This window comes from Schistocerca cancellata, chromosome 4 (assembly GCF_023864275.1).
Source record: "Schistocerca cancellata isolate TAMUIC-IGC-003103 chromosome 4, iqSchCanc2.1, whole genome shotgun sequence".
NCBI lineage: Eukaryota > Metazoa > Arthropoda > Insecta > Orthoptera > Acrididae > Schistocerca > Schistocerca cancellata.
In genome coordinates this window covers 81,394,933-81,421,353 of record NC_064629.1, presented here as the reverse complement: position 1 = coordinate 81,421,353, position 26,421 = coordinate 81,394,933, and the positions used below count along the sequence as shown (strand labels likewise).

At 43.6% G+C, this 26,421-nt stretch overlaps 1 protein-coding gene across 1 annotated transcript in view; it reads left to right on the top strand.

Annotated features, from left to right (window-relative positions):
* Positions 1 to 26,421, top strand: part of LOC126183913 (outer dynein arm-docking complex subunit 3) — a 409,835-nt gene that overhangs the window by 336,663 nt on the left and 46,751 nt on the right. The window contains exon 9 of the mRNA XM_049926257.1: positions 23,162 to 23,306. Within this exon, the coding sequence (XP_049782214.1) occupies positions 23,162 to 23,306 (145 nt within the window). The remainder of the gene's footprint in view (positions 1 to 23,161; positions 23,307 to 26,421) is intronic.

Below are 26,421 nucleotides of genomic sequence, written 5' to 3'. Positions count from 1 at the left end.
GGGAAAAAGGACCACTTAAATCTTTTCTTGCGAGCCTTGAATTACATTATTACTATGGTTTCTTCCTGTGTAAGTTCCCGAGGAAATAATGTTTTGGCATTCAGAACAGATGTTGGTGATTGAAATTTCGTGAAAAGATCTCGCGGCAACGAAAAACGCTTTTGTTTTCATGAATGTTACCACAACTCAGTTATCAAATCTGGCACCCTCTCTCCCCTATTTCGTGACATTACAAATCGTGCTACCGTTCCTTGGACGTTTTTGCGTGCACAGTCAATCACGTCTGTCAAGGATATTATAGCAGTGGACGGACAAATGTAGTGCAGGCAGTGTTTTCAGTTGGCCTGTTGCGTATTGTTAGTGTGTGGCCAATAAAACGCAGTCATTCGTTTGCCTTCCCCACAAAAGTATGTTTTCGATCGTTCCAGTTTAAGTTTTACTGGGTACTGAGGTGAACTGACAGTGCTTCGACTTGTGTTTTGTCATGTAACCGAAAGTTAATTATTGTTGTTGGACGCAGCTTTCGTGTTTAATGTATTCCTCATTCAACAGAGTACACTCCTCGTACACCACACATAACTGTTTCAAAGTATTAAATTGTTACTGATGTTACCAAGTTGCAGTGGTCATCTTAACTTGCCGTTTTGAAACAAAGGAAAATATTACAGCGAAATGTAGCAACTAAGAAGCGGAGTATCCAAATAAACAAACATTTCTGGTTTAAGTAGTTGCAGTAGGTCTACTACACAGTAACGTAAATTAGGAGCAAAGTCCATTAGTAGATCGTTATCAGGAAAACCAGCCCTCATAATGCAAAGTGCCACTACAAGAAAGAAAGTTTCCAAACATGTCAATTAGTAGTCGAGGAAAGTGGACGCATTCTGTCTACTGAATCCCAACGCACGCCACTTACGAGGGGACACGCCAAGTGTCATACCCCGATCTTGCTGAAACTTCGCTCAGTGAAAGAGGGGACAAAATAAGCGAACACGTATCTCGGCTTATCTGCTTACACTCTACCGCTTCTGAGAAAACGACGGTCAAAGTTTTAAATGCGCTGTTGCTATAGTGTAGATACCTCTTAGCGGGTAAGGATTCAACTGAAGCGGTGGCTCTGCGGCTACCATAGCGACTTCGGAACTTTGCGCTGCGAGTTCGAAACCCGGTTTTTCCTTTTATCCCCCCCCCCCCTCCTCACTCTCTGAATTACCTACGAATGTTTATTCCAATTTATGTTGAAACACTGTTGTCGTTATTCGTCAGTTAATTTACTGTGTAAAGAAATAAGTTAAAAAGGGAACACATAGTGCGTAGTGGGGCGATCACTCTGTTGTAGAAATAATTCAGAAGCCAAGATCGCTTAAATACTGTTTACTGGATAACCGGTTTCAACACACTAAAGGTGCCATCATCGGATCTGAATGTAGATTAACATTTATAAACCATTTGGATATAACGATACATGAGGCAGACCAGATGATTTTAGATCAGCTTGTCTCATTCGTTTATTATTTTTTTAATTCATTAATTACACGTAAAGTTAATTGGCGATTAATGACAACATTATTTCAACATAAATTAGAAAAAAACATTCGTAGATAATTCTGATAGAGAGGCAGGAAAAAATAATAATAAAGAAACCCAATATGGTCTCAAACACGGGAATCAGAGTTAAGAAGGAACTACGGTAGCCACTGAGCCACCGCTTCAATTGCGTTCTCGGCTGCAGAAGGTATCTACACTATAGCAACAGCGCGTTGATAACTTTGACCGTCGTTTTCTCGGAAACGGTTGAGTGTCTGCAGTTAAGTCGAAACACATGTTCTCTTATTTTTTCCTCTCCTTCACTGAGCAAAGTTGCCGGACAATCAGCCTATGACACCTGGCGAGTTCCCCTCGTTAGTCGAGTCGCTTCTTACGCCCGGCGAGAATTATGTATGCCTCAGAGTAAACTGCGCCTACTTGGAAGCACGGCGAGCGAGGATAAACACGTTTTCCTTCTTATAACACAACCTTGTACAGCTAAAATTCACGAAGTGTTCTTTGGGTTGCCTCAGATATTTCAGAAATGTTTCTTGCGTTAGGCCTGCCGCATATGCAAAACTTAAACATTTCATTTCATGTAATATATATCTGGATAAGACATGACAAGAGTGGACCAGTCCCTTCAGAGAAAAATTACAGATTCTAAGTTGCTCCACTATGTAATGACACGGGTACGGGCTTGCGATCTCTCGTTTATGCCATCGATTTCCGTGTTACACATACTTGGCCACTGCGTTGTGGCTGCCATCGTGGAGGAGGGAGTCTGTTTCCTGCTAGCGCTGTTTCCGCAGCAGATATTAACCGCGACGAATCATTAAGTCAACGCTAAATGGCCCATCTGGCTGAGGCAGACAAGGGTGCTATAATAGCACTCCATGCAGAGGGATCTTCAAATGGCTATATAGCAAGAACTATGGGTCTTCACAAGTCGACGGTAGCCAAGTGGATCAGACGAAAGGAAGAGGGTGGTAACCTGAATGGGAGGCCTCATGGCCGTCGCCGCAAAACAGCAGCAGCTCAGAATCAGCAGATACGACGTTTCAGTGAGAACCACCCATTTGTCAACGCACGACAAATTCAGCAAACTTTGGGTCTCAATGTTAGCAGTAAGACCGTCACTCGTCGTCTAAGGGAAGGTGGACTGAGAGCAAGAAGCGCTGCTGTGAAAGAGACATTGACTGTTTCCCACAGAGAAGCTCGCCTTGCTTTTGCTGCTGAAAATGTCGACAAACCTCTCCAGTTTTGGAGGCGAGTGATTTTCACGGACGAAAAAGTTTTCGCTACGGCATCAACCGGAAAAGTACTTGTTTACCGGCCTAAAGGTGCTAGGTATAATCGAAAATATAGTTACAGTTGCCGAAGGAGTGGCAGGGAGTCGGTAACGGTATGGGCATGGATATCGGCCGAAGGGTGTGGGCTCCTGTGGGAAGTGGAAGAAAGATTCGATGCGCGCAATTACATATCAATTCTGGAGAACGTGTTGTTGCCTTCTGTGACAGCAAGATTTGGCGATGATCAGATCATGTTCCAACAAGATCGCTCGCCTATTCATATGGCACGTGTGGTTAAAAGGTGGTTCGACGACCATAATAATATTACTGTAACGGAATGGCGACCTAAAGGAGCTGACATGAATCCCATTGAGAATATTTGGGCAGAAATGGTCAGAGTAATACGAGAAAAGGGGCAGTCACCGTCTACTCGCCGACAGCTTTCTGATGTGATTCATGACGCTTGGAATGAGTTACTTGAATCTCCTAGTTACGTGGCTCGAGTTGTGGGCTCAATGCCCAACAGACTTCGAGCTGTTGTGGAAGTCGAAGGAGGCTATACGCGATACTAAGCAGCATCAGCAGAGGTTTTTTTTTCCAGTCCTTCACCAATTAGCTGCAACAGCTGTTTCGAGTTTTTATTTTTTTAGAGACGTATATTTTATATAATTTCAAGGAAACGCAGTAAGTTGAATGTGGACAAACAAATTAATTCACAGCAAGATATGTAATATTTAACTTGACAAGAGAAGAAATACTCACCTTATATATTCATGCAGTCTCTAAAAAATACATGACGCACGTGTATATGCAAGAAGGGTACAAAACAATTCAGCACAAATGAAAAATATTGAGGAGAAGCTCGCCGATGAAGGCGTAATTGGAGAACAAAGGTTGGGCTAGAAGGAGAGGTAAGGAGGCCCGAAAAAGCAGAGAAAAATTAAATACCCAATAGACTTTGAGTCGTTGTCGCAGCAGAGGGCGCTTGGTATATGCGATTCGGAGCAACAGTAGAAGAATAGTTTTATTTACTGATTTATGAGGCTTTATTTTGTGACGGCTAAACAGTGCTGCATCATGAGACCCACTATCTGTCCACATGTGGCTAAACATCAGAGGTGTAAAAAATTTTGAGAGGTGCCGAAGTTCTCTCGAAGAGTAACGTGTTTTAGACAAGAAGATGATTTTTAGTTCATTTCATTTTAACCATTCACACTATGCTTTGACATTCTACTCTTTGATTTCATTTTATTATTATGTATCTTTTCTTCAGCGAAAGTCAACGCTAGTAAGTTTCAAGATGTGAAGAGTAACTGGAAGTTTTTAATTTGTGGAATAGCGTATTTAGCAGTTAATATTTTCAACAAACCTGTAGTTATAGGACATATTAAGAAGCAAGTCAAAAATGGCATTGTGGAAAGATCAGGTTGGTCTCTAAAGGGTAACGACGGTAAAATAGCAAATACGAAACTATGGGTAACAACTATTGTTGATGATGAGGAGCCATAATCGATATGCCACTATTCTGTAATTGTATTTCTGAAGTTTATCGTCAATCCTAGGACTGAAACCGATACTCTGTTTTACGTAAAGAATATAACCTTCAAAATTTACTTAGCAGTGCAGAATATTAAATCAAAGTTTATAGATCAGGAACCTAATCCAACTGCCTTTAATTTTATTCTCACGGATGACATTGAGACAGTAAACAACAAGTGAAATAACAACACTCTCAGAATCAATATGGAGAATTCAAGTGTCCAGTGGATTCAAAAGTTTGCTATAATAGCGAATAATTGCTTTTACTGACGCCTACGTTTTCTGTCAAACAATGTTTGAAACTAGGACTAGCAAGGTAAACAATTTTTCCACAAATTGTCAAATTGGAAGTTGGAGAGCCAGTTACATAAATTACGATGACGACAAACGATTTCCAAGTAAACTCATCACAGGAGGCATCCAACGCATTTATTGTGTGTTACATGCCCAGTATGTAAACTGGCAACGCCACCAACACACAATACCACTAACAAGGGAACATCCCCATCGCACCCCCCCCCCCCCCCTCAGATTTAGTTATAAGTTGGCACAGTGGATAGGCCTTGAAAAACTGAACACAGATCAATCGAGAAAACAGTAAGAAGTTGTGTGGAACTATGAAAAAAATAAGCAAAATATAAAAACTGAGTAGTCCATGCGCAAGATAGGCAACATCAAGGCTAGGCTGAGCTCAGGAGCGCCGTGACCCCGTGGTTAGCGTGAGCAGCATGTTGCACCACATATTCTTAAAAATTTACCTTTCTCCTATTTCTGAAAAGCTTCCATGTTTATTCATTATGATCATTTAAAATGATAGCTCTACTGGAAAGCAAACCGAAATACTGTTAGTAATATTTCATTGAAAGTGATATGTTCATAATTAACTAAAATGTAATTTAAATTGTTGTACTCTAAACTTCGTTGAAATTGTATATGAAATTAAGTAAACTTTTCCAAACTGAATATCAGAACATGTAGGGCAATATGTGGCCATTTTTCGATGTAAGTAACTAAAATCATCTCATGACTTTTAACTGTTATTTTGTGAATCTTGCATTCAGTAATGTATTATATTGTTTAGTTTTATATAAAAGAAAGTGGCGCATGACCCACGACGTCAGCCTGCATTATTGTCTTTTGGAAGCTCGTTGTGTGAGTCTTTCGCAGGCTGTCAGACTGTCAATATATTCCACCTATGTACTTGATAATCAGTCACAATATAAGACAAGGAAAGTGTTATACTCTGTATTGTATTTAAAAATTAGTACAGTAGCAACGCAGAATTCGACGACTTCCTGAAGCAACAACCCCCGAGGATACCAAAGTTGAGTATTCAAAATGGTTCAAATGGCTCTTAGCACTATGGGATTTAGCTGCTGAGGTCATCAGTCCCCTAGAACTTAGAACTACTTAAACCTAACTAACCTAAGGACATCACACACATCCATGCCCGAGGCAGGATTCGAACCTGCGACCGTAGCGGTAGCGCGGCTCCAGACTGTACCGCCTAGAACCGCTCGGCCACCGCGGCCGGCAAAAGTTGAGTATCTCATCACTTGTAACAGCTAAGTTATTATGTGAGCTTCCATTAACAGTGACTGAAATTTTCTAGTTTCACTCGTCTTCGTACTTGTGAATGGTGGAGGACCATACTATTAATTTGCTCTGGCCCGGCCGGCTAGCCGTACGGTCTAACGCACTGCTTCCCGAGGGGTCCCCGGCACGAATCCGCCGGCGGATTAGTGTGGAGGTCCGGTGTGCTGGCCAGCCTGTGGCTGGTTTTTAGGCGGTTTTCCATCTGCCTCGGCGAATGCGGGCTGGTTCCCCCTATTCCGTCTCAGTTACACTATGTCGGCGATTGCTACTGCATAATAATCACATGGCAAAATACTCTCCTCTTTGTGTTTTCATTTACCAAAACCTAATTTCGATTTCTGAACTCTTTTATGAGGTATGAGGAATGTTGTGGACATTCCATGATGACTTTATCGCTGGTATGGGCGACCGGAAATGAGTGTGCAACAACAGATCAGATTTCTCGAGATTGGTAAGAGTTAGAGACCCCCACCCAAGTCTAAGGAAAAATTCAATGTGTTAGCTAAATTTCATATACTGCAACATATTACATAATATGCAAATGCAAAATCATGGCGACCCCCATTTTTAATTGCAAACTTTTTCTTATTTCATGCAATGTCTTACGTAACTGCAAACAATAAATGTATATGACCATAAAAAGCACATCATCAAGAAGCTAACACATAAAGCAGTAAGTAACGCAAAAGTGATTTTCTTTTTACCGTGTTGGTACTGTCTAACGGTTTGAGAAAGGTGGCAGGGCGTGGTGCGCCTTTATTTCTGTCTTCGTAGTGTGACGCCGACCGGCCGAAGGCACACAACCGATATCGACCTCCCCTTCCGAACAAACGAATGAACTCGGCCAGCGCTTCGGACGAATCCTGGTCACTGCGCGTTGGCCACGGACTCTACACAATCATGCTGTTGTTAAGTAGCATTGACAGGACGAAATCACCGACTGTTGGCTTCAGATGGGCTCTACGGAAGCTGTGCTATCTACATCTACATCTACATTTATACTCCGCAAGCCACCCAACGGTGTGTGGCGGAGGGCACTTTACGTGCCACTGTCATTACCTCCCTTTCCTGTTCCAGTCGCGTATGGTTCGCAGGAAGAAAGACTGCCCGAAAGACTCCGTGCGCGCTCGAATCTCTCTAATTTTACATTCGTGATCTTCTCGGGAGGTATAAGTAGGGGGAAGCAATATATTCGATACCTCATCCAGAAACGCACCCTCTCGAAACCTGGACAGCAAGCTACACCGCGATGCACAGCGCCTCTCTTGCAGCATCTGCCACTTGAGTTTGCTAAACACCTCCGTAACGCTATCACGCTTACCAAATAACCCAGTGACGAAACGCGCCGCTCTTCTTTGGATCTTCCCTATCTCCTCCGTCAACCCGATCTGTCACGGATCCCACACTGATGAGCAATACTCAAGTATAGGTCGAACGAGTGTTTTGTAAGCCACCTCCTTTGTTGACGGACTACATTTTCTAAGGACTCTCCCAATGAATCTCAACCTGGTACCCGCCTTACCAACAATTAATTTTATATGATCATTCCACTTCAAATCGTTCCGCAAGCATACTCCCAGATATTTTACAGAAGTAACTGCTTTCAGTGTTTGCTCCGCTATCATATAATAATACAATAAAGGATCCTTCTTTCTATGTATTCGCAATACATTACATTTGTCTATGTTAAGGGTCAGTTGCCACTTCCTGCACCAAGTGCCTATCCGCTGCAGATCTTCCTGCATTTCGCTACAATTTTCTAATGCTGCAACTTCTCTGTATGCTACAGCATCATCCGCGAAAAGCCGCATGGAACTTCCGACACTATCTACTAGGTCATTTATATATATTGCGAAAAGTAATGGTCCCATAACACTCCCCTGTGGCACACCAGAGGTTACTTTAACGTCTGTAGACGTCTTTCCATTGAGAACAACATGCTGTGTTCTGTTTGCTAAAAACTCTTCAATCCAGCCACACAGCTGGTCTGATATTCCGTAGGCTCTTACTTAATCAGGCGACAGTGCGGAACTGTATCTAGCGCCTTCCGGAAGTCAAGGAAAATAGCATCTACCTGGGAGCCTGTATCTAATATTTTCTGGGTCTCATGAACAAATAAAGCGAGTTGGGTCTCACTCGATCGCTGTTTCCGGAATCTATGTTGATTCCTACAGAGGAGATTCTGGGTTTCCAGAAACGACATGATACGCGAGCAAGAAACATGTTCTAAAATTCTACAACAGATCGACGACAGAGATATAGGTCTATAGTTTTGCGCATCTGCTCGACGACCCTTCTTGAAGACTGGGTCTACCTGTGCTCTTTTCCAATCATTTGGAACCTTCCGTTCCTCTAGAGACTTGCGGTACACGGCTTTTAGAAGGGGGGCAAGTTCTTTCGCGTACTCTGTGTAGAATCGAATTGGTATCCCGTCAGGTCCAGTGGACTTTCCTCTGTTGAGTGATTCCAGTTGCTTTTCTATTCCTTGGACACGTATTTCGAAGTCAGCCATTTTTTCGTTTGTGCGAGGATTTAGAGAAGGAACTGCACTGCGGTCTTCCTCTGTGAAACAGCTTTGGAAAAAGGTGTTTAGTATTTCAGCTTTACGCGTGTCATCCTCTGTTTCAATGCCATCATCATCCCGGAGTGTCTGGATATGCTGTTTCGAGCCATTTACTGATTTAACGTAAGACCAGAACTTCCTAGGATTTTCTGTCAAGTCGGTACATAGAATTTTACTTTCGAATTCACTGAACGCTTCACGCATAGCCCTCCTTACGCTAACTTTGACATCGTTTAGCTTCTGTTTGTCTGAGAGGTTTTGGCTGCGTTTAAACTTGGAGTGAAGCTCTCTTTGCGTTCGCAGTAGTTTCCTAACTTTGTTGTTGAACCACGGTGGGTTTTTCCCGTCCCTCACAGTTTTACTCGGCACGTACCTGTCTAAAAGGTATTTTACAATTGTCTCGAACTTTTTCCATAAACACTCAACATTGTCAGTGTCGGAACAGAAATTTTCGTTTTGATCTGCTAGGTAGTCTGAAATCTGTCTTCTATTTCTCTTGCTAAACAGATAAACCTTCCTCCATTTTTTTATATTCCCATTTACTTCCATATTCAGAGATGCTGCAACGGCCTTATGATCACTGATTCCCTGTTCTGCGCTTACAGAGTCGAAAAGTTCGAGTCTGTTTGTTATCAGTAGGTCCAAGATGTTATCTCCACGAATCGGTTCTCTGTTTAATTGCTCGTGGTAATTTTCGGATAGTGCACTCAGTATAATGTCACTCGATGCTCTGTCCCTACCACCCGTCCTAAACATCTGACTGCCCCAGTCTATATCTGGTAAATTGAAATCTCCACCTAAGACTATAACATGCTGAGAAAATTTATGTGAAATGTATTCCAGATTTTCTCTCAGTTCTGCCACTAATTCTGCTGAGTCGGGAGGTCGGTAAAAAGAGCCAATTATTAACCTAGCTCGGTTGTTGAGTGTAACCTCCACCCATAATAATTCACAGGAACTATTCACTTCTACTTCACTACAGGATAAATTACTACTAACAGCGACAAACACGCCACCACCGGTTGTATGCAATATATCCTTTCCAAACACCGTCTGTGCCTTTGTAAAAATTTCGGCAGAATTTATCTCTGGCTTCAGCCAGCTTTCCGTACCTATAACGATTTCAGCTTCGGTGCTCTCTATCAGCGCTTGAAGTTCCGGTAATTTACCGATGCAGCTTCGACAGTTTACAATTACGATACCGATTGCTGCTTGGTTCCCGCATGTCCTGACTTTACCCCGCACCCTTTGAGGCTGTTGCCCTTTCTGTACTTGCCCGAGGCCATCTAACCTAAAAAACCGCCCAGTCCACGCCACACAACCCCTGCTACCCGTGTAGCCGCCTGCTGCGTGTAGTGGACTCCTGACGTAGCCAGCGAAACCCGAAACCCCACCACCCTATGGCGGCAGAACCGGCTCAGCCTCTGATTCAGACCCTCCACTCGGCTCTGTACCAAAGGTCCGCAGTCAGTCCTGTCGACGATGCTGCAGATGTTGAGCTCTGCTTTCATCCCACTAGCGAGACTGGCACTCTCCACCAAATAAGATAGCCGCCGGAAGCCAGAGAGGATTTCCTCCGATCTATAGCGACACACATCATTGGTGCCGACATGAGCGACCACCTGCAGATGGTTGCACCCTGTACCCTTCATGGCATCCGGAAGGACCCTTTCCACATCTGGAATGTCTCCCTCCAGTATGCACACGGAGCGCACATTGGTTTTCTTCCCCTCTCTTGCTGCCATATCCGTAAGGGGCCCCATTACGCGTCTGACGTTGGAGCTCCCAACTACCAGTAAGCCCACCCTCTGCGACCGCCCGGATCTTGCAGACTGAGGGGCAGCCTCTGGAACAGGACAAGCAGCCATGTCCGACCGAAGATCAGTATCAGCCAGAGACAGAACCTGAAACCGCTTCGTCAGACAAACTGGAGAGGCCTTTCGTTCAGCCCTCCGGAATGTCTTTCGCCCCTGCCACACATCGAGACGCCCTCCCCCTCTACCATGGGTGAAGGGTCAGCCTCAATGTGGGCAGTATCCCGGGCAGCCACAGCCGTAGTCCGAATGGGGGATGCGTGGGACGAACTGGCTTTGTGAGACTGTGGAGCGTGTAAGGCGAAAAGTAAGTGACGCAGTGTATACAACTGCAAATGTGCTCCATTAGAGGAACAGTGGTACCTGGAAAAAGTTCGATGCATCACTCATGCTTCAGAGGAAAGACATCCAAAGTTCGTCGAAAGCAAACAGTAGGGTTCTATTCTTATTTATCCCACCTCTATAATGAAAAAAGAAATGTGCTGATCAAACAAAATCTGGGCACAGAATAACGTCACTGTTATTACCCTGCAACCATAAAGCGCACTATTTGTTATTCTTTTGGTCGTCGCAACTTACGTTTATGGGCTAATAGCGAATTTTGCAGCTTATCATCCATTTCTGTAACTTCGGTAACATATCGAAAGTGTATGCATGTCAACTCAATTCTTAGACACTGTCTGGACAGAGATTAAATACAAAATAAATGTACAACAGCCTTCAAAACTTTTTATACATATACATACATACATAATAACATGTACAAATACAGAATCTGTATATGCATATATATTAGGGATATCACCTTTCAAGAAACCCTGGGACGGACAACTTCTCGATCATATGAAATGAAGAAAATGCTAATAGTTTACTATAAATATCGTAAGTAATATTACCAATTTACTCTTCTTATAATTTCTAAACTTATCTAAATTTAGTTTTAATATTGTGTTAACACAAAAATAAAAGAGGAAGTTGTCTCCTTTTCATTCTTATTTTTAATGTGTGTATTTGTTATTTAAACATGAAATGAAAATTTAAATGAACATTTACAGGCAATGTAGTAACCTCAACTCAAAGTTCAGGTAAAAGAAGGAGATATGGAATCTTGAAGAAAATGTCCATCAGTAACATGATCACTGCAATCTGCTATGTATTTTTGAATACATATTTTGTGTTGCTCTTTGCTGCTTTCAGTAGTCATTCATTGTCCCCCTCCTCTTTCAGAAAATTCAACAACTAACCACAACTTCCAGCGAAGTTCTCTTTTATTTGATGCTTTCTTTCTTCTGACCAGCGGTCCTTCACCATGCTGAAGATTCTCTCAGGAAATTAGTTACTGACAGAAATTGAAAATATGTACGATATAGGCTAAGCCTAAGCAACTGGGAACGAAAGACATCATTTGTGATGTACTGTTTAAATAAATCTACCCCAATCTGATCTTTTAATTTACTTTTATCAAGTCCAGCATAAGCACTCTGGAAATCAAAAAATTCATTGTATAACTGATCTACGTCCAGATTGAGATTCAATTTGCTGGTCACCTTTAAAACTGCCATTGCAAACGAAAATACTCTTATTCCTTAAGTGAAAAACTTGTAGGCAGACTGAACACATTGTTCTCAGAAAAATCATATTTTTGAGAAAAATAATCAATCCAACATGAGAAGAAAGATGGTGAATCATTTCCAAAATTCAGCCTCTGTGATTTTGGTATTTCTTCCAGGATTTCACGAACTTTCTGTTCTAATAACTTATCTTTTTCCATGCTCTCTAGCTTGCTTTTAAGGTTCCTTATCATTCTGTCCAACTCAACAGAAGTAGCAGAGCTGTTTTCCAATTTTCTAACAGCAGTTTCAAACAGGCGCAAAACATGCCTCAGAAAACACAGATAGCATTCTGGAACTGAATGTGCAGTTTCTTCAACATCATGTTTCTCATTTGATGCCAGAAACTGCCAAATCAATCTTGACCAATCTTCCTCGCCCTTTGAAATAAAATAGGACTGAATGGCAGGCCAGCAGTATACAGTTCTGCCAACTGCTGGAGAAAGCAAGAGTCATCTTCTACAGAGGTGCTCAATAAACTCTAAAAATTCTCTCAGGTACTGAACATTGTGTGGAGTTGGGGGAGGGATGCCATGCAGTGCCAGTTAAACAGCCTGTAATTCCAAATGCTTTATTACGGCACCCTGCCCTAGTTCACTACAGGAAGCAGTAGCTCGGCAGTGGCATTCGGCGGCCTCTGCGTGTTGTTGACCCGTAGTGCTGACAGAGCACGGTGCCAGCTGGGCAGTGGCCCGTGATGCAACTGCTTCCGTCAGCAGCGACTCCAGCTCTGCGTGACATCAGCTAGCTGCAACTGCGCGTGTTGTAGTGCACCTCACATGTCACATGCTGTCCAGAGGGTGGCAGGCCAGTGACGTAATGGCAGTGACCCAGTGCCCCCAAGTCGATGGCTGGCGAACTACTTCCCAGGGCTGGTGTTGGCGTGTTGTGGCAGTGGCTCCAGGTTCCACAGCCTCAATGTGGACTGCCCTGATGCACAGTCGAACTGTTGCCAACGAACAGCATTCTGGAGGGTGGCCAAGCAACACAGCCCTGTGGTAATGGGAGCTGCGATAATGCAGATCTGACTTTAGTATAAATGATTAGATAGTTGTTTGTTTCTGAGCTGTGCATGTTTGGGCTTTGCTATACCTTGCAGCATGTACACTAAACATATCAGTGGCTACCGGTGTGGAAAGGCTTAGGGCATCTACTGCTTGGCACTACTGTTTCAAATGTTTTCAGACCATTTCAGGCCCACACTGGACTCGCATTCGGGAGGACGACGGTTCAATCCCGTCTCCGGCCATCCTGATTTAGGTTTTCCGTGATTTCCCTAAATCGTTTCAGGCAAATGCCGGGATGGTTCCTTTGAAAGGGCACGGCCGATTTCCTTCCCAATCCTTCCCTAACCCGAGCTTGCGCTCCGTCTCTAATGACCTCGTTGTCGATGGGACGTTAAACACTAACCACCACCCAGACCATTTCAGGCTGACTCGCCTCGCAACATTGCAAAGGCTGTGTTATATTTTGTAAAGGTTAATACCCGTACTTGCTTCCAGTCGGTGCTGCTACAAATCATTTCCAAATGTGTGCATTTATGACCAGATATCGTCAGTGCAGTACATTGCCCTCTCCTTTAACAATACCCAGTGCCTTGGGGTGTCTTAAACTAAATTATTCTTATATAAACTAGAATGACAAGTTTCCTGGCGGCTGGCCCAGCTGGCTCTAGTCTGCTCTTTACTGAAAACTGTTCTCACTACTACGTTTTCTTATGAACTACTTATCCTAAGCTCTGAAAGTTACTTTTTAGCTTAACTTAACTTACATATAATTGAAATAAGAACACCGTGAATTCATTGTCCCAGGAAGGGGAAACTTTATTGACACATTCCTGGGGTCAGATACATCACATGATCACACTGACAGAACCACAGGCACATAGGCACAGGCAACAGAGCATGCACAATGTCGGCACTAGTACAGTGTATATCCACCTTTCGCAGCAATGCAGGCTGCTATTCTCCCATGGAGACGATCGTAGAGATGCTGGATGTAGTCCTGTGGAACGGCTTGCCATGCCATTTCCACCTGGCGCCTCAGTTGGACCAGCGTTCGTGCTGGACGTGCAGACCGCGTGAGACGACGCTTCATCCAGTCCCAAACATGCTCAATGGGGGACAGATCCGGAGATCTTGCTGGCCAGGGTAGTTGACTTACACCTTCTAGAGCACGTTGGGTGGCACGGGATACATGCGGACGTGCATTGTCCTGTTGGAACAGCAAGTTCCCTTGCCGGTCTAGGAATGGTAGAACGATGGGTTCGATGACGGTTTGGATGTACCGTGCACTATTCAGTGTCCCCTCGACGATCACCAGTGGTGTACGGCCAGTGTAGGAGATCGCTCCGCACACCATGATGCCGGGTGTTGGCCCTGTGTGCCTCGGTCGTATGCAGTCCTGATTGTGGCACTCACCTGCACGGTGCCAAACACGCATACGACCATCATTGGCACCAAGGCAGAAGCGACTCCCATCGCTGAAGACGACACGTCTCCATTCGTCCCTCCATTCACGCCTGTCGCGACACCACTGGAGGCGGGCTGCACGATGTTGGGGCGTGAGCGGAAGACGGCCTAACCGTGTGCGGGACCGTAGCCCAGCTTCATGGAGACGGTTGCGAATGGTCCTCGCCGTTACCCCAGGAGCAACAGTGTCCCTAATTTGCTGGGAAGTGGCGGTGCGGTCCCCTACGGCACTGCGTAGGATCCTACGGTCTTGGCGTGCATCCGTGCGTCGCTGCGGTCCGGTCCCAGGTCGACGGGCACGTGCACCTTCCGCCGACCACTGGCGACAACATCGATGTACTGTGGAGACCTCACGCCCCACGTGTTGAGCAATTCGGCGGTACGTCCACCCGGCCTCCCGCATGCCCACTATACGCCCTCGCTCAAAGTCCGTCAACTGCACATACGGTTCACGTCCACGCTGTCGCGGCATGCTACCAGTGTTAAAGACTGCGATGGAGCTCCGTATGCCACGGCAAACTGGCTGACACTGACGGCGGCGGTGCACAAATGCTGCGCAGCTAGCGCCATTCGACGGCCAACACCGCGGTTCCTGGTGTGTCCGCTGTGCCGTGCGTGTGATCATTGCTTGTACAGCCCTCTCGCAGTGTCCGGAGCAAGTATGGTGGGTCTGACACACCGGTGTCAATGTGTTCTTTTTTCCATTTCCAGGAGTGTAGTTCCCTCTGCTGCCTCATATGTTCTGGGAATCCAGTCCTCCAGGATTTCAATAGTGGCTGGGTTCGAACATCGTCTCGTCTTCTGCTTCTAGTAATTGTGAAAAAGGACTGTGCTTAGCAGAGAAAGTGTCGCCTTGGTGCTTGGTATGACAAACGTCAATGTTGTTTCTTTCTAGTACTGGTTCTCCTCGTATCGATCCACATGCTGCATTCACGTGTCCACTGAAATTCTCCCCTCCTGCTCGTTAACGATTTTGTCTATGGACTTAGCGCTTTTATTCAAGGCAGTCAGATTTGTGGGTCGTAACGCTTCTGTAGGCTCCCTGGCCAATACAAACGAGGCCGTGAAATTATCAGATGTGTTATTTCTGAAATAGCGGCAAATAGAAAGTAGGTCACAGTATTGCACATGATGTCCCATTTGCTAGCAGTCCGATCCCTCTAGTTCCATCCTTCTTGATGGTGTGATGTTGCCCTCTTCGTAGCAACTGGTTACTACAGTCACTTCATCGAAGGTATCTTCATTACACAGGGGCTCTCACCCTCTCTCATTACCCTATTTGAACAAACCGTATTTTCACCCCTGTAGCACTTCTGTAACTCCGCTTGCCGGCAGCGGTGGCCGAGCGGTTGTAGGCACTTCAGTCTGGAACTGCACGTCTGCTACGGTCGCAGGTTCGAATCCTGCCTTGGGCGTGGATATGTGTGATGTCCTTAGGTTAGTTAGGTTTAAATGGTTCTAAGTTCGAGGGAACTGATGACCTGAGATGTTAAGTCCCATAGTGCTGAGAGCCATTTGAACCATTTTTGTAACTCCACTTCCTCTATTTCCACATGCCCACTCTTGTTCCCTGAAGTTAGGAGTAGCCACTACAGTCCTATCCGGACAAACTTCTTCATCATCACCCACTTGATGGGGTATGCATGGACTACGTAACATCGGCACTGTGACTGTTTTCCTGCTACCTTTGCTCCATCAGTCCTCGCTTCCACTGTGGCTAGATTGAAATAGAAAGGTAGGTTTGCTTGATTAGGTTACTTAATTTGGGTGTAGATTTTTTTGTTTTGCATTTCCCATAGCCCCTACAGGTACTGATCCAATGTCAATAAGTTCACCCCCGTTGTCCTCTCAAAGCTTCCTGCATGGCTTCTCGCAATTCCGCTACTTCTCTGCATGCTTCCCATATGCTGTTTTCCAAGGACTGCAGCCACTTACCTATTGCTACTTCCCTATCCAATGTCTCCGCTTTGGCTGGCACATCTTTACGTTCCAGTCCACTGATTCTTCCACTTCTCGCATAGCTCATGGCTTCCCCAGTCAGCTAGTGTAATAACCGAGTACTGTTTAAAACATCTTTATCTAAATTTGGGATCTGCGTTGCGTGGCACACGCTTGCTGCCTTGTTTCCTTTTACCCACTGTTTCATCACTCCCACTGCGTCGCTCATCCTCCTGATGTCCTTCTCGTTAGCTGTCCCGAACACAATTTTCAGAAGTCGACCCCTCGCGTTAGTCCAACCTTTCCGCCTCTTTGTATACGGCATAATCTCCTGAACCTGCATCATCCCACAGTTTCTCATAAGTCCCATTTATCCTCATGCACTCCCCTGTGACTCCTCTGAGCACTTTGTGGCTCTTTGCACGTTACTGGAAATTGTCTAATGCTTCTTCTTCTGTTCTCATCTCTTTTTACATTTTCCATCCGGTAAATACCACCCAGCAGCTTCTTGCTTCACGACCAGCACTCCCCGTCCCCCCATTCCAGGTGCTGGTTCCACAATGCTTTCACTCCAACAGCGACCAGTAGGATGCCTATGGTCTGCACCTTCTCCATCTTGTCTCCTGACGTACCGTACCTGAGGACAGGTATTCCTATTACCCTTTCCTCTCTCTAAAAATCCCCTGTTGCCCCACAGCAGTTTATCTCGCCTACATTATACGTACACTGTGCTATGTATGTACCTGAGAAACACAAAAACATGAATCTTCTGTCTCCTAGGCCTTAATGGGACGCTCAGCCGAAAATTTATCTTTTCTTCTACTTTGTCCATTTGAACCAAATCTTAAAATCATGTCTCTCATGTAAAGATTGAGGATTTCATTGGTTTTTGAGTTTTGAATTTGTAATGTGATTATGAATTCCTTATTGGAATTTTGAAACACAAAGACTGGACTCGCCGCCAAAGCTTCTTTCAGTTTCTCAAAAATAAGCTGACAATCTTTGAAACTTTGAACCTTTCTTCAGCAATCGCGTTAATGGTCTGGCAATATCTACAAACTTTTTTCAAACCTTGTACAATAACCCCCAATTCTAAGGAAGGATTGTATTTTCTTCGACGATTCAGGTACAGGTAATTCATGTACAGCTGTAACCAACATTGGGTCAATCTTAACCCCATCCTTCCTAATTATGTGACCTATTCTAACACAAAATTACACTTTTCTATACTCAATGTTAAGCTTGTGGCCCTTAATTTCAGGAATATTTCCCTTAGGCGTTGTATATGCTGCTCCCTGTCACTCGCAAAAATGATTATACCATCAAGATACACCATATAGTGATGTGGTTTTAAACTTCTGACAACCTTGTCCAACACTCTAAAATGTCAAAACTGCATTTTTTCAATCCAAAAGATATCCTCCTGAATTGATAGTGTTCCCATGGTGAAGAAAGTGCCACTTTTAGCTGAGGGTAGCCACTCTTGAAGTCCACTGTTGGAAAATATCAATGGTTTCTATTCTGTTGACCAATGGTTAGACATTTGTTGCAGTTTTGGCATTCAGGTGTCAATAATCACAACAAAACCTGTATTTTCATGATTCATCTGCTGACTTGTTGGGCACAACAACAATCCTGGCCCTGCAGGGACTATTACTTTCCCCAGTAATCCCATCCTTCTGCTGCTGATCGACGAATTCCTGGAAGTACTTCGGTATTCTATATGGTTTGCAGTAAATCGGTGATTTATTCTTCATCAGTATTCAGTGCAGCATAATAAGTGTTGCTGGCCACAGCCCTTTTGGAAATAACAAATTCTTCAATTCCAACAGTAATTCTTCCACTTGTTCCTTATCACTCCCCTGTAGGTGCTTCAATCTCCCTCGCAATGCAGTTTCAATTAAGTTTGGGATTGTTCATGGCCAATCCTCTCGTGTCCCACTCTTCCTCCTCCAGGAAATCCTTGGTTCTGAAATTAACCACAAGCACAGGAACCATTTTTCCCCACTTACTTCTTGTACGTGTACACTTCTTTCTACTAAATGATGTGTCTGAACCAATGCTTCATTTACTTTCAACAGTTGCACCACACACAAGATTCATACTGTTAAGTTAGTAATAAATACAACTCCAGAATCATGCCATAGCCCTTACTTACACGTGACACAATTTCTACGCGTTGTCTGAACTGATATTTATCCCCCCTCTCCACACGATTTATACTGTGGTGAGGTTCCATGGATTATGTTCCACCATATCCCTGCTGGCAACCGACACATGAGCCTTTGTGTCCAACAACATCTTGCAATTCTTCTTTCCCACTTTCCTTCCACCACACACTTCACCTCTCTTTACGACTTCGTAGCAACTAATTTTAATGGGAATGCCTATAGGCGGACCTTGGGTTCCCTTTGGCACTTAACGCCTGCCTCTTTCCTGGTTCCCTATCTCTGAAACTACCGCTACCATTATGCTGACCGCTGCCTCCATTCCACTGTCCCGTGGCTGGTGACATTTCTTCCACACATGCCCCATCTGTCGCCACCTGTAACGCCTTATATTGACTGAAAACACTGTCTGTCTAACTTGTTGTCCAGTCGACATGTCAGTTTCCCCACATTAAAATCTGACAACTTTGCGTAAATCAGTTGGGAACCCTGCCTGTATTCCCCTGACATTTACGAAGGCGACCCTCTTAAAAATGCGTTCATCTGCCTTTTCTAAAGTTACTTCATTGACCACAGCATTCTGTCCCACCTCGTACGTTCAACCCTTATCCTTGTCCTTATCCTTAGCGCATCCCAAAATTATTGCATCGATTCTCTTTGCGTCTTTGTTACCAAGTCCAGCTGTTCTCTAAAATGTTCGGTACTTTCCTGCTTGCGACACCTTTTAACTAAATCACTTTCAATTTCTTCAAATGTTTCATTTCCCTCGAGGCCTCCATATAAACCCCATAAGCTTCTGCTTCCCCAGTTATTTTTTTTATTTTTCTACCCTCAAAACTTCCTCATCAGACCATCCTTTCATCTCTACCAAATCCCTAAGATCCTCTACAAATGTTTGCATTTCCTCAGTTGACTTACAAGAGAAAGGAGCGGGTGATAAATTTGTATTTTGTTGTGGTGACTACGCTTCTAGTAGACCATTCAACTCCCTATTGACCACTCTTAATTCTGCTGTATAGTACTGCCTCTGGCTCTGATACTCCTTGCATCTCTCACAATGCCGAAGTCCTGCGCATCTCGGTACTCATTTTAGATCACCAGCAATTACAAAACACAAAATAAAATATATCAACTTAATTCTTGCGTCTAATCATCAGCCATTTTGATTCCTGGCACTGTCTAGCCATGAGCCCGTAATGCTTACACGTAAAACATACCACGGGCTAGTGATTCTGTACTAGGTGCTGAATGACTTTCTAGGGCACACTGCGTATATCTGACAGGTACTAGCCAAGCATGTCCCCCATTGCATCTGAAGGGTGACAAATACACTAGGTCCTTACTTTTAACAAAAAGCACTGTAACCAAACTTATTTGATATGACAAAGACACTTTGACGACAACAATTAAGTTTCTTAACTCACTGTACCATAGGCTGTAGATTCAGACATTGTGCTAAAAATGCGAGGCCAGTACTCTGACACTAGCTGTAAGCGGCTGGGGGAGGTGGGTTGGGGGAGGGACGCCATGTCGCACCAATTAAACAGTCTCTAATTCCAAATACTTTATTACAGCTTTCCATATGGCGACCAAGCGAACAGCCTCATGGTGATAGAGCTGCTATACTAACAGTGACTTTAGTATTGGAGAATGCGGGGCAGAATGGGATAGTGAGGCACAAATGGGACTGTTCTGTTTTCTCGACTGGAGAAATCTGCATCCTATTCTAGTGACTTGCAACTATGTCTCTAAATGGAAGGGGAGGTGCGACAGCCCCTTTTTCTTAGTTTGGGGTGCGACTTGTGAGTCAACGATTGCCATTGACGTTTATAGTTGTGTTTTCGTATCTTTTAGTGAATCTAAACGCAAGATAAGCGGTTAATTCTTAATTGTACACCTTGAATAACATGTAATCTTAAAGGGCATGCCATTCGCAGTACGTTAGTTAAATGATACGTTTAAATCCATCAGTTGTTATGCTCCATAAGAGAGTTGTCAACCTGAAATGTGCTCTTGGGGTGGAACAGGACAGGGCAGAATACGATACTGTCCCGCTCTGCCCCTTCATGTATTTATGCCAGTAGATTTCAGAGCATGTATTTATTTCTTCCCTTGCTTTTCCAGATGATGTGAACTTAAATTAGAAAAACTGACAGACAGCAATTGGATATTAAGTCAATGGTGATGGCAGTTTCAGTCGTTTTATCTTCTGAAATAGGAGTTTTAAAAGCATTTAAAGAGTTTAACGTACCGAAATCTACGGTAGAAATATCTGTTCGTAAAGCTAAGAGTAATCAAAACTACTGAATTGACAGATAATTAAAAATGTGTTCACTGTAGAACAAAAAGTGAAGCTGATGACTTACCTGAAGGCAATGGACAGCAAACTATTTACTCCAACTTTGAAACATCTCATTGTCAGGTCATTAACCTATGAGCTAGCTAAAAGAAAATATGGTTTACCACACAGATTTGGCAAAGAAACGTATCTAGCTGGGCACAGCTACGTTATAGGATTTATTACTAGGCATCCTATGTTGTGTGTTCACAAGCCAGAAAATGCAACTGATGCAAGAGCGATACGACTCAATAAAGTAACTTGGTAGTAAGCATTAAAAACAATTGCACATTTGTGAAAATGACATTAAAATACTTTCTTATTGTTCACTTTTTTTTAAGATTACGTATTCCTGAGTCTAAATGATTCATTCGTCATTGTCTTAGTTTTAAGATGATATTCCTAATAATGTCATTGTTTATGCAATAATTTCGAAAAAAATCTCTTTATCCCACTTTGCCCAGTGGGTGGAGAAGAATGGGAAATCTCCAAGTATTTCTTTGAAAAGTGCCAAAATACATAACATGTAGTTTTAAGACACCAAGAACGCCTGAAGATGGCAAGAAGTCGGCTTGCCCAAATATCGCTCCTTTTGGACGACGCTACCTGGTTGAATACCCGAGAAATTTTCAAGATTTCTGTACGCCGGGAAAACCTCAGATCACACATAGTTTTAAGTGATTTTCAGCGGAGATAGGTTATACAACAAGGTGATTTTTTATAACTTTAAGAAGTGTTTTATTGTGCTATTTCTTTTATAAACACTGTTAAACTTGAAGTGGCCCGTACCGTACCGATCTCTCCTTAATGGCTAAGGTATTTATACTCTTCCGAGCTGCGCTTATTTGGTCTTTGCTATGCCTTGTTGCACATACGCTGAACACTTCAGGCTTAGGGCATCTACCGTTTACGTACTGCTGTGTCAACTGTTTCCACACCCCGCCATGCCAACTGGCCTCGCAACATTGTGAAGACTGTATAAAGCACAACATGTGTTCTTGCCTGTTGCTGGTGCTGTTGCAATTCACTTGCAACTTAGCACATTTATGAAAAAATATGGTTGGTGCATTACAAATGCAACTAAGGGTACAGTATACACATTGAAACAACTTACTGATATCTACACATTCAAAAGGAAATGAACAGCTGGCCAGTGAGCGTCTTTTACAATATTCTTAGTGCTTTTACGCTATGGAAGGAACGAAATCCAGGGTGTAAAACAAATATTCTTTACAAAGAAGAATATATTTTTACGAAATAGGAAGACTTCTAATCTTTCCTTACACTGAACATAAGAAGAAGCTGCTACAAAATGAACAACCAGCGACCATTGTTCAAAGAATACAAACAAGGATTTCTTCAACATAGAGTTCCAATACAAAAATGAAAACTGCAAACATGCCAGATGCAAATTCTGTCCACGAAGTTGTAACAGAGAAACCTCTATAACGTGCTCAAATTGTAACAAGCATGTCTGCATAGCTCATGTTACATGCTACTGCTGAAATTGTGGTGTGTAATAAATTGTCTATACTGATATTTAGCTGAGGCAACAAACACTTGAGAAACTATGGCTATTACCATTTTCCTTGTTATTAACAATTTCTGTTTTGTTCAGTTTCAAAATAAGAGCATAAAAAGTAGTTTTTCACCTCATTAATATAATTTATACCATTTAGTACTGTAATATTTATTTTATGGCAAAAAACACCCTATTCATTTTAGCACAAAAACAGAGAATTTACTAATTATTGTTACTGGAATTTTAAATGTAAGTCAGTTGACAATTTTCTATTTTGTTCATCTGCAGACTAGGTAAAAACTAATTTGTGTTACACTCTATTGACAGCCAGGGGCTTCCAATGAAGTGTGTAACAAAAGTATTTGCCTCTTTTTATACATGATGTACTTTATTGTTTGCTTGTAATGCTGAAAATGTATTAATTCTGTTGCACACTGAACCTAAATTTGAAATTATAATAACTTTCAGTAATTTATTACTATTATGTCCATAAATAGCGGTTGAGTCACTATGACCTTAAAGAGTTTTTTGTTTTCTTTTTCAAAAAGGAGCAGAATTAATTAGTGCTGTTATGACCACAGACTTGTGCTAGTTATTGGCCACAAAAAAGCAAGCATATGTATTACATAAGGAGTGTTTATGGAAATTAATACCTTTTTCATTTCTTCTCAACATTATTTTTATTTTATTAAACGCTATAATGTACAGAAGACTGAGACTGAAGCTTAAGTTGAGTCTTCGATATGAAAACGTTTTGTAACTGACAAACTGACACAAATGTTACAGGAATATGGAAGAAGTTGAGAATCTCAAACAGTTAATAGAGAAGCAGAACAAAAGAAAAGAAAAATTAGATGAGCAAATAAAAAGGATAACTCAGCAACTACTTGAAATAAATGAAATACTGTTCGGGTTTTGTCTGAAGCTTCAGGTATGTCAAAACAGCTTATTTTAATTAACTAAATTCAAATACAATATTTGCTTATTGTTTAACGTATGGAAGTACTAGTATTACAATGATGACAAACTGCCTATTGGCTTCTGTCTCGGGTTCTCTGGCCGACGTTCATCTAATGATTTTTCTGACGTTTCGCCAGCACGAGTGGTTGGCATTGTCAAAGCTTCACCCTCCATTGCCGGTGGTGAACTGGAGGCGAGCTCGCGGCCGCAGGCTATATGTACCTGGCGCGCCAACGTCCGAGGGCTTCTCCGCGGTCATTTCCGGTGCGTTTCTCCTCTTGCTACCTGCGACGGTCGTTCGCTGCAGTACGGGAAGCCAGGATCCGTTTACCTTAAGGCTTTCCTCTTTCTTGTTGAAACTGTTCGCGTGTTTTTGGATTTCTACAGCTTCTCTGAACAGGCGCGTGTGATAGTGCTTCTCTACAGACAGAACTACCGTGTCGGCGAATTTTATTACGTGGTCGGTCTCATTCAGTGCGTGCTCTGCCACGGCCGATTTCTCCACCTGCCCCAACCTGCAATGTCGCTTATGCTCTTTGATCCTGGTGTTAATGGATCGTCCATTCATTCCGACATAAACTTTTCCGCATGTACAAGGTATACGGTATATTCCCGACATTGCAAGTGGGTCTCTTTTCTCCTTCGCCGATCTAAGACACTCTTTGATCTTCCTTGTCGGTTTGAAAATCGTCTTTACGCCGTGTTTGCGCGATATACGGCCGATTCTGTCCGTCACTCTGGGAATGTATGGCAGAAAGGCCGTACCCGACATTTCTTTTTCTGGTTCCTTACTTCGCCGAGTGTTTGGCTCTGTTACACTTCTAATGTAATTTGTGGAGTACCCATTGCTCCTCAGAACAGTTTCCAGGTGTTGCATTTCTCGTTTGAGGTGTTGAGGCTCACATATTCGTCCTGCTCTCGTTACGAGCGTACTAATCATGCCTCTTTTCTGGCTCGGGTGGTGGTTTGACAGTTTGTGCAGGTATCGGTCCGTGTGTGTCGGTTTTCGATACACGCTGTGTCCCAGGTTTTCGCCGTCCCTTGTGACCAGCACATCTAGAAATGTCAGTTTCTTGTCCTTTTCTACTTCCATGGTGGCCAACTTCTTCATGGAACAATTCGAAGCACAGGCACTGGACTCGGCGACTTGCAAACCTAAGGTGTGGTACAGGTACGTCGATGATACTTTCGTGGTGTGGAGCCATGGTGAAGAACAGCTCGGTGAATTCCTGAGACACTTGAACAGCCTCCATGCCAACATAACATTTACCGTTGGGAGAGGCGTCTGTCATCATCGCAGCTACGTCGCGCAAAACGTGTCCGATCTCCCGCGTGCCGGCCGGCCGCACGTAACTGTGATTCCTGCAATGTCGGATACTCTCATTCGAGGTGCTCGATGGATCACAGTCAAACACCTCGCTGCTCAGCTGGACGTCTCTGTTGGTAGGGCTCTATCAGTTGGGGTACTGGAAGGTTTGTTTCCCTCTGCCTAACGTAAGACCGTAAATAGCAACGAAGGACCATCTGTGCGGAATTGCTTGTGCGCTACGAGGATGATCGTGACAATTTTTTGTCGAAAATCGTCACAGGCAATAAAATATGGGTTCATCACTTCGAACCCGAAAACAGCGGCAATCCGTGAAGTGGAGCCACACCATCTATCCTCCAAAGAAAAAGTCGAAAATCACAACCTCAGCCAGTAAAATAGTGGTGGTGGTTTTCTGGGACTCTGAAGAGGCTATTTTGTTTGATATACTCCCTCGTGGTGCAACGATCAACTCTAAAGTGCACTGTGTTACGCTCAGGAAATTGAAGAAACGACTTCAGCGTGTTCGTCGAAACAAAAATTCAAACGAACTTCTCCTTCTTCATGACAACAACATTAGTATGCGCACCCGAAAGGAGCTCACCCACGGGAAGCAGTACGTGAACGATGTGGACGTAATTGATACAGCAAGATGTTTGGCTCCGCCGCCGACCAGTACAATGGTACGATGCGGGCATCCACTGCCAAGTGTCTGCAGACATTCTGCAATCGCTTATGAATATCTGCGACGCTCTGGTTTTTCGCCAGTGACAGCTCTCTGCTTGGAACGCACCTCCGTTACAGACGCCATTATGAAGGTATAAGAGCGCCATTTACTATCGGAACTTCAAGGAACCATACGGGCTAAAGCGGAAATATTCCACTACGTCTCACAGTAAATTCTGTTCCATAATGGTGTGGCCTCTGTTTACATGGAATTGACTGGGTCCAATGGTCCAACCAAACCAGACATTGACTACAAATGGTTATGTGCGGCTACTTTGAGACCATTTGCAGCCGTTCGTGGACTTCGTGGCCGAGAAAAAAAAGTGTTGCATTACTTATTGGATGCCCCTCGTATTACTGACTTGCATTATTACAACATTTAATCAATCAGTGTGACATTTGTAGAAATACGTATTTTTGTCATTGGATTGGTTGACTTTGTTATGTACTTCTCATCATCATCATCATCATTTAAGACTGATTATGCCTTTCAGCGTTCAGTCTGGAGCATAGCCCCCCTTATACAGTTCCTCCATGATCCCCTATTCAGTGCTAACATTGGTGCCTCTTCTGATGTTAAACGCATTCGGGAGGACGACGGTTCAATCCCGTCTCCGGCCATCCTGATTTAGGTTTTCCGTGATTTCCCTAAATCGTTTCAGGCAAATGCCGAGATGGTTCCTTTGAAAGGGCACGGCCGATTTCCTTCCACATCCTTCCGTAACCCGAGCGTGCGCTCCGTCTCTAATGACCTCGTTGTCGACGGGACGTTAAACACTAATCACCACCACCACCTGATGTTAAACCTGTTACTTCAAAATCATTCTTAACCGAATCCAGGTACCTTCTCCTCGGTCTGCCCCGACTCCTCCTACCCTCTACTGCTGAGTCCATGAGTCTCTTGGGTAACCTTGCTTCTCCCATGCGTGTAACATGACCCCACCATCTAAGCCTGTTCGCCCTGACTGCTACATCTATAGAGTTCATTCCCAGTTTTTCTTTGATTTCCTCATTGTAGACACCCTCCTGCCATTGTTCCCATCTACTAGTACCT